Here is a 10,049-nt window from a genome sequence, read left to right as displayed (position 1 = left end):
TGATATAATTATTGATAGTATTATTTTATATCACTGTTTGAAACTATTGGAGCATGTTATTTGATTTTAAATGTTCAAGTCATAATTTTGGCATGTTTATATATACATATATATAAATTTCCCAGTTAAAAACAAAATATTCCCATTTTCCCAGATTTCTATCACATTATAAGCCTTGAGATGGAGTTTTAGGATGATAAACTTAAATAATACATGTGAATTTGGTTGATTTACATTAAAAACTTAGAGCAATAATAACTTCAAGTTAACAGAAATTGATTAGATTTTACCTCTTCTCTAGAATATCCACTGCCACAACACAGACACATCCTATGGCATATCACTTCCCATCATTAAACATATTTGTCCAATATTATCCACAGCATGATCTTTGCATCGCTGTTAGAAGAGCTAATTGTTCTTAAATGTTTCACATAATCAAAATAAATTGTTGTTTTCCTTATGAACCTTGATGTTCTTTTAAATATTTTATTTTGAGTTCCAAGTTATCTCCCTCCATGCATACCCTCCTCAACCTATTGAAAAGACAAGAGAAGCAATCTTCATTATACATACAAAGTTATGTAAAACGTTTCTATGTGACATGTTACAAAAAAAAAGAAGAAAAGAAAATAAAGAGAAAAATATGCTTCAATCTGCAGTCAGAGTCCATCTGTCTATTTGGACATGGATAGTATTTTTTAATCAAGCCATCATGTTCTAAAAGAAATAGTTCTAACAAAAACAACCCAAATGGAGTTTCTAATGTAAATGACCTAAAATTTACCCTTTTTTTCTTTACTTATTCAGGATATTCTTTCTCAGCCTCACAAAACAAAGTTCTAGGAAGTTAACAATCTTCTATCATTTCTTTTGTGAAACATCATTACTTGGCCAGGACATCCATTACCTTACAGCTGGACATCATATTTCTGTTCCAAAGCTTCCTCATGGCATTTTTCATCTCTGTGTTTCTCAGGGTGTAGATCAAAGGGTTCAACAAAGGAGTGATGATAGTATAAAAGACACTTAGAGATTTATCAATGGGGAAGGTACAGACAGGCCTATCATACAAGAAAATACAAGGGACAAAGAAGAAGACAATAACTGTGATGTGGGAGATACAAGTAGAAAGAGCTTTTTGTCGACCATCAAGAGTTTGAGTTTTCAATGAGTTTAGAATGACCGCATAGGAGATAAGCAATAGCGAAAAAATAATTGTGCATATTACTCCCCCATTGGCAACCACCGAGATCCCAATTATATAGGTATCTGTACAGGAAAGTTCCAATAAAGGATACATGTCACAAAAGAAGTTATCAATTACATTGGGTCCACAAAATGGGAGGCTAACTATAAAAAGGAGCTGGACTAATGAATGCATGAAACCTCCAATCCAGGATGCCACCAAAAGCAGAACACATACATGCCACCTCATAATGACTAAGTAATACAAGGGTTTACAGATGGCTACATAACGATCATAGGCCATAAAAACGAGGAGGAAAACTTCAGCCCCACCAAATAGGTGTTCAAAGAAGAGCTGCACCATGCAAGCTTGGAAAGAAATGGTCGCCTTTTCATGAAGCATGTCTAGGATCATTTTAGGGACAATGGCAGTGGAATAGAGTGCATCCATAAGAGACAAGAAGGCAAGAAAGAAGTACATAGGGGACCTCAAGCTCTTACTTCTGATGACAGTTAGGATAATCAGAATGTTGCCCACCATAGTTGAAATGTAGATAATAAAGAATGCAATAAATAGTGTTTTTTGTACTTCAGGATTCTGTGTAAGCCCCAGGAGGACAAACTCAGTGACATTGTTCCTATTTTCCATGTTTGTTTGTTTTCTTTTCTTTTCTTTCTTTTCTTTTTTTGAGGTAGGGTGGTAGTGTGGGAGAGTAACTATTTATTGAATATACCTCCAGACTTGTAGTTAGCAGAGCCTTGAGTTCAGTTCACACATCTGCCACTTTTAATGGACAATCTGCTTAACTTCATGGGCATCAGTTTCCTCACCAAAATACTAGTCATAATAGTGAAGCATTATCTGCTTCACAGAGCTTTTGCAGGGAGGATGGCAAATAAGAAATGATGGACAGTCTATTTGCAATTTTTAATCTTTTATATAAAGGCTGTTGTCTTCTGCAGTTTCAGCAGTCAAAATTTTACCTATAAAGAAAATTATGAAACATAAACATTTCATTGATGCCCTTTTCATATAACTTTCATTTCTCAATAACCCTTCTTCACCTGAAAGTATATGAAATAAGCCTTAGTCATAGTTTGTCTTCTTTGTAATAAAGAGAAGAAACCAGACTTTCTCAAGTATTTCTTGTGACACCTTTGATCACTATAATTACATTACATTTTAATGGTGCTTTCTGTTTACATTATTTTCCATGTTGAGATAATTTTCCATTTTTTTGCTGCTTTTACTCTGCTTTAATTCATAAAATTGTAATATTTCTCTAAATTTCAGATATGCATATTTTCTAATAACATAGACATGTTCTTTAATATTTGAATATTCCCCAATAAATGGATACTTATGTTGTTTTTTTGTTTTTGCTGCTATATAATGTACTCTAATGAATATTTTGCTGTATAAAGGACCTTCTACTGGTGTCCTCTGGGGTGACTGCCTGGCAGCAAATTTCCCCATTTCCAATGACATAAGCATTTTAGTTTCTTTTTGGAAATTCACCCTGTTAAATTGAAGTATCAGTGCTCTCCTAAAATTTACAAGACATTTCCACTTCGATACCATAGTTTGTTCTCATAAAAGAAGAAAATAATTGGTAGTGATTCCAGTGGAAAAGAGACGAAGGCACAGAAATTTAAGACTGATTTAAGGCCCTTGATTACCTACATGACAAGATTTGTATTTTAAAGTAATCAAATACTTTCCTTAAATTATCTTTGACTTATCCAAATGACCTTCAATCACTAAACACTTACATAGTAATAGTATCTTGTGTCATTCAATCAATTGGGATTTGTTCCATTGTGACAACAAGGATTTTTGTTCTCCATAATATGCTTATTAAACTGAAAGTAATCCATCAACGGTTATCACTTTAAACTTTTATTGACACTTTTTCAAATACAAGTTTACCATGTCCTAAGATGGAAAGTATGCTAAATAAGCACATGTGTTTATTTTTTTTAATTAAAGGGACCTCTTATAGAAGTAGAAAGTATTAAGTATTATATAAATGCCACAAAATAATTATTATTGCTATATTATCGTCATCATCATCTCATGTTCACCAGACATTTCAATGTAGAGGAAAGAAATGAAAGAGATCAAACATTTATTTTTACTTTTTTAGTTTTTCAGAAGGTATTGTTTTAATAATAGCCAAAACCAGATCCCTAAAACAGTTAGGACAATCAGAATGTTGCCCACCATAGTTGAAATGTAGATAATAAAGAATACAACAAATAATGGTTTTTGTACTTCAGGATTCTGGGTAAGCCCCAGAAGGACAAACTCAGTGACATTGTTCCTATTTTCCATGTTTGTTTGTTTTCTTTTCTCTTCTGAAATCAACAACATATGACATTTTATGAACATTTTCCTAAGCCTGATATTTATATTTTTCTAGTGTCTTTGCAAAGATGTCACTTCACAATGGATAATTCTATAAAGTGCCTCATGTACTCCATATCTTGAAATAATCAACTGAATCATCTAATTTCTTCATTTATATCTGTAATTACTTAAAGAAATTAAAAATTAGTCATGTGTGAAGATTGCCACCAGGGATTTTTGTAAGTGGTTTAATTCTTTATTTTGATAACATGACTCTTTCCCATTTGACACTGAATTAATTGAAAAACTCTCATTAAGCTTAGGTTAGCATCTACTTAATAATCTTAATGAATAGCATAGTTGGGGACAGAATCAGAAATATGAATGACTTATAAATATATTACCTCTCCATGAAGTCAATTGTTCCAAGTCATGGATACTGATTTGATGGTGAAAGATGGCAGCTTAGGGCAATGAAAATGCTATTCACCACCATTCACCCTGTTGTCTCTACAGAGACAGAAAAGTCCATGATAATTCATTTCAGCTGAAAAGGTCTACTTAGGTCTATTTATTTCCAAATTATTCTCCCAATTCTCTCACATCAGTATTTTTTCCAAACAATTGCATTTCCTTAGAAAGTGAAGTTGATTCCATGTGAGTCCATAGATATTTATGTCGATAAGGGAGGATTTTATCCATATTCAACAGAAGCAACATCTCATGTCTGTGAATCATTCTAATACTGTATTTTCAAAACTCCTTTTCCTTTAATTAAATCCTTTGAGGAATCTTCTCAGAGAACAGGGACAGTCCACATAGTCCTTCAGTTCAATGTCTCTGGAGTTGTGTCATTGTTAAAAACCTTAATTGTAGAGTGAAGGAAAAAAAAATGAGTCCAAAGGAAAAAGCAGTAGAGATATTTTCAAGAGAAATTATTATTTTATTACAGAGCCAGGGCTATTAAGAGGCTTTATGTGGTTCCTTCAAAGTTTCTAAAAATGACAAATAGAGGCTGAGGATTCTGGTCTCTTGAACTGTTAATTTGCTACAGAATTTAAAAAACATGAAAAATAATGCATACATCATGAACATATAAATATGTTAAAATATTTTTTCCTGAGGGAGTCTATAGAAATATAGAAAATGAATTTACTAACTATAATGTTGTTAACTTTTAAAATTTAGTACTACTTGTCCTAAAATGAAATTTATTTTATGTTTAATATTTCCCATAGATGTCATAAGTCAAAAGTTTTCTAGCACATGAATCCTAGAGCATGGGAAATAAACTAGAATTGGAAGAGTAGTAAAATATTATTTCATTTGAATTACTAAATGAAAAGAAATATAAGGAAATTTTATTTTTTTTAGTATTCTATTTTTCCCTAATTACATGAAAATATAATTTTCAACATTCATTTTTAAAATTGAGTTCCAAATTTCCTTTTGTCCTCCTCACTCCCCTCATTGAAAAGGTGAGCAATTTAATAAAAGTTATACATATGTAGTTATGAAAAGCATATTTCCATATTAGTGATATTGTAAAAGAAAACATAGAACAAAATAAAATCCCAAGAAAAACAAAGTTAAAAAAGTATGCTTTAATCTGTATACAGACTCTGTATTCAATTCTTTCTCCTAGTATAGCTTGCATTTTCCATCATGAGTCCTTCAGATTTTTCTTTGATCATTGTATTGCTGAGAATAGCTAAGTCATTCCAGTCGATTATCTTACAATATTGCTGTTACTGTGTACAATGTTCTCCTGCTTCTACTCATTTCACTTTGTATCAGTTAATGTAAGTCTTTCCAGGTTTTTTCTGAGAATATCTAGCTCATCATTTCTTACAACACAATAGTATTCCATCCCAATCACATACCACAACTTGTTCAGCCATTCTCAAGTTGATGTGCTTCCCTTCAATTTTCAAATCTTTTACATAAGGGAGATCCTTATACATATTTTTTGTATATATAGATCATTTTACTTTTTATTTTTTGGTTGGGCAATGGGGGTTAAGTGACTTGCCCAGGGTCACACAGCTAGTAAGTGTTATGTGTCTGAGGCTGGATTTGAACTCAGGTCCTCCTGACTCCAGGGCTGTTGCTCTATCCATTGCGCTACCTAGTTGTTCCCCTTTTTTTTTTAATCTCTTAGTAGTGATATTGCTAGGTCGAAAGGCATACATGGTTTTATAGGCCTTTGGGTATAGTTTCAAATTGCTTTATGTAATGGTTGAATCAGTTCATAACTCCACTCTATAACTCATAACTCCATAACTCCACATTATATTAGTGTTTCAACTTTACCCCATTTCCTCCTATATTTTTCATTTTCCTTTTCTATCCTATTAGACAATCTTATAGGCATGAGGTAGTACCTCAAAATTGTTTCAATTTGCATTTCTCCAATCAATAGTGATTTAGAGAATTTTTTCATAAGGCTGTAGATAGCTTTGATTACTTCCTCTGAAAAATGACTTATTTTACACATGAAGAAGCTAAGGCAAATAGACTTAAATGACTTAACCAGGATCACATGGATGGTAAGATTCTGAGGCCAACTGTGAAAGATTTAGCTATTCTGATTAAGACAATGATTTGAGACAGTTTCAAAGGACTCATGATAAAAAATGCTCTCTACCTCCAGAGAGAGAACAGCTATACTCTGAGTACAGATTGAAGCACAATTTTTTAACTTAATTTACCTTTCTTGGTTCTTTTGGTATATGTGTATTTTTATTTTGCCACATTGGTTAATGGGGAAACATGTTGTGCATGATTTCACATGTATAATTGATATCATTGTTTACCTTGTCAATGAGTGGGGGAGGGGGTGAGAGGAAGGGAAAGAATTTGGAACTCAAAATTTTTTAAATAAATATTAAATATTTTACATGTAATTGAAAAATATTTTGTAAAATAAATATACATTTAAAATATTATCTCAAAAGCCAGGAATTGTTTGGTCAATCTTTCCTTTTTTTCTCTTGGAATATTAGGAAGAGTAAGTAATAAAGGAGGGGTATCTGTGCCTTGATTCTTTCTCAAGAGAAACGGAGTGAGAGAGGTTGTTGGGGGGGAATGATATGATAACACAGCAATCATGTTCAGCAAATTTTCTCTGACAAATTGATTCTGAAATAAATAGGTTAAATAATTCTTCACAGAATTTATAACTAGAAAAATGTTAGACAAATATAAAATACACTGTGATATTTTGGAAAGAATTAGTTTGTGTGTGATCATGGAAAGATATTCTAATTCATCTCATCCTTTTTTTAATCTTATCTAAATCCATTCTTTGGTGTCTTTAGATGTTGTTTCAGGAGTTCTTTATTGAAATGTGAATAATATTCCAAGAGTTTTTGTCTTAAAATATTATTGATGCACTTACAGAGATAAATTTAGTGAATATTTTCAAAAAATGAGTGGACTAAATAACTTTTTTTGTGAATGAAGTACTATATATATGTACTATGTTTAACAGATGTGTAAAGAAGGAAAGAAGGGAAGCTGAGGACATGAATGACATACTTTTTTTTCCCTCTTACTCTACAATTTGCCTTGGAACAGTGGCATTTATCATTAGTAAAATCAGTGCAATCAATTATCCTATAGATCAAAGACTTTTGAACTTTGAGTCAAGAAATCTATATTAGAATCAATTGCTATGTGAGCAAAGGGACTTGACCTTTCAGAACACACGTTTCTTCATTTGTAAGATGGAGATGATGATAACTTTGCTACTTTGCTCATGGATTGCTGAGAAGTAAGATATTTATAAAAACCAAATAATATACAAAATCAGGATATATATGTATATGTATAAGCACATATATGTATATATGCATTATATACACACATATGTTTACATGTATATAAATATACATATATACATGCATGAATGTGTGTATATGTATGCATGCATATGCATACATATGTATATATGCATGTATGTATGTGGGACAGGGGGTATATAGTGATATACCAAAAGCATAGAAGATTTGGTTGAATTCTTCATTCTGATATCAAGTTCTGCTTGTGGATAAGTAACTGAAACTTTCTGAGCCTCCATTTGTTCATCTGTAAGATTGGGACAGCAATAAGCAATAGATTTATCATGCAGATCAAATACATCATTGTTCATAAAACATTATTATTCTTATTATCAATGTTATCATTCATAGTAACAATAGTTATTGTTGTCACAATAGTATATCTCCTTTTATGGCTGTAAAGGGAATGCCTACCTGGGCTGCATCAATCCCTAGACAAGCCCTATTAAATATGTTTCTTTGCTCTGAAAATAAAATGGCAAATGTCTATTTGGCTAGTATCAAAGAGCATAAGACTGGCAATATTAATGACTCTGGAATCATAATACATGAATTGAAATCTCACCTCTGGTACTGAAAAGCTCTTTGATATTTGTCAAATGAATTCACTTTTTTAGCCTCAGTTTTATTCTCCATTTTCAGCTTGGTGGTGGAGTAGATAAATTGCTGGGCCAGGATTCAGGAACCTCAAATCCAACACCCCTTACACTGTTCCACTTTTGTCTCTCATGGTTTATTTACAAAGTAATTTATTTTTCATAACCAATTTATTTTTTCTTCTCATTTACATAAATCAATATCTATTTCTTTGAGGGAAATTACTTTTTATATAATACACACACCCACACACAAGGAGGATATATTGAAGAATGCTAGTAATAGCTTCCCTCAAGTACTCAGAATTCAGAGAATTGTAGAGCTGAGAAATCACCCCCTTCACACACACACACACACACACACACACACACACACACACACATATATCCATACACTCATGTTCCCTTCCAAATGACTCTTCTTTTTATGTATTTTTTATTTTTTTTTAAATTTTAATTAATTTATTTTCAATTATCAAAAATCACTTTCATAAGCTTTTGAGTTTTAAAGTTTTCTCCCCCTCCTTCCCATTTCCCTCTACATGATGGTGTGCAATCTGATATAGGCTATACATATATATTCCTACTAAACATATTTTCACATTAGTGATGTTGTAGGTAAGAATTAAAACCAATAGGAAGAACCACCAGAAAGAGGAAACAAATCACAACAGAATAAAAAAAATAGCAAATAGTTTGCTTCCATCTGCATTCATACTCCATATGACACTTCTTTTTAGAAAAGCATTTATGAAAACTTGCTCTTCCATGTTGACCTCTCTCAGAAATCTTGTAAGTTTCCTCTTCATGTTCCCTTTGGGTCTTCTTGACTACACCTGTCTAAAGAGAATACAAGGAAATCCATCTTTCTGCTTATTCATGTTCAGATCAAATTCAGGATGCAGCTCCTTGGTGGTGACACTTCTGATGCAGGCTAAGTTTCTCATTAACATCAGCTGACATCTTAAATGTCATTGTACTCATGGAACAGGGAAATGTGGTCCTCCAACTCAGATATAATGTAGACCTCAGGTTTAGCTTGTATAACCATTTTAAATTAATATGTATATCTTCTACTCACCGAGTGATCCCTGCCTTATAATAAATTATAAAAAAAGAAAGAATCTTAGCTAACATAATCAACATATGACTCCAGCAGTATAGATAATGTTCCACACATGTACTTTCCCACTTTTGTGAAAAGAGTAAGACATTTCATTATTATGGAGAAGGAAACTGAGACTTAAAAATAAATTCATTTTACAAATACTAATTAGCTTATAGAGGTAGAATTTCAACTCAGGTATTCTGAATCCAGAGTCATCACTATTGTCACTGTACTCCTCATGTTTTCAATCTTTGCTACTATCACAGAGGCATTTGCCATTTTTTTCATAAAGTTGATAGTGTCCAAAAGGAAGTTTACAGGAGAAGAAATCAAAGTTATCAAGAGTCACATGAAAAATGCTCTAATTTTTTATTAGAGAAATACAGATTTAAATAAATCTGAGAGACTACCTATCAGATTGATTAAAATAACAGAAAAGGAAAATTATAAAAGTAGATAGAATGTGGGAAAATAGGTACACTAATGAATTCTTGGTGGAGTTGTGAAATGGTTGCATCATTCTGGAGAACAATTTGGAACCATATGCAAAAGGATATAAAATAGTTCTTTCCCTTTTACCTATAAATGCCACTACAAAGAGATCAAACACGGGGAAACACTTTACAAGTACAAAAATACTTAGAGCAGTTATTTTTGTGGCAGCAAAGGATTGTAAATTGAAGGGATGTCCATTAATTTGGGAATGACTGAATAAGATATGGTATATGATTTTAAGTGAATATTATTGTGCTAAAAAATGAGAAACAGATGGGTTACAGAAAAACCTGGGGCAACTTATTTGAGCTGATTCAAAATGAAATGAGTAGAAACTTTTACACAGTAACAAAAAATATTGCATGATGATAAACTGTAAAATGTTAACAATCTGCCATTATTTCTTTTGTGAAACGTTGTTGCGTGGCCAGGACATCCATTACCTTAGAGTTGGACATCACATTTCTGTT

General features: G+C 32.2%; 1 protein-coding gene across 1 annotated transcript; it reads right to left on the bottom strand.

The window, feature by feature from the left end:
- Nucleotides 1-886: 886 nt before the first annotated feature.
- On the bottom strand, nucleotides 887-1,840 carry LOC114051820 (olfactory receptor 4A47-like). The gene has a single exon (XM_027874222.1). The coding sequence runs from the start codon at nucleotides 1,835-1,837 to the stop codon at nucleotides 887-889; it is 951 nt and encodes a 316-aa protein (XP_027730023.1). The 5' UTR covers nucleotides 1,838-1,840.
- Nucleotides 1,841-10,049: the final 8,209 nt, after the last annotated feature.

The sequence above is a fragment of the Vombatus ursinus genome, unplaced genomic scaffold, assembly GCF_900497805.2.
Source record: "Vombatus ursinus unplaced genomic scaffold, bare-nosed wombat genome assembly UNPS02014806.1, whole genome shotgun sequence".
NCBI lineage: Eukaryota > Metazoa > Chordata > Mammalia > Diprotodontia > Vombatidae > Vombatus > Vombatus ursinus.
This window is presented reverse-complemented; position numbering and strand designations above follow the sequence as displayed.

Bases quoted from the DNA above. Each gene is read 5' to 3' on its own strand.
- LOC114051820 (XM_027874222.1), bottom strand. From the start codon at position 1,837: ATGGAAAATAGGAACAATGTCACTGAGTTTGTCCTCCTGGGGCTTACA.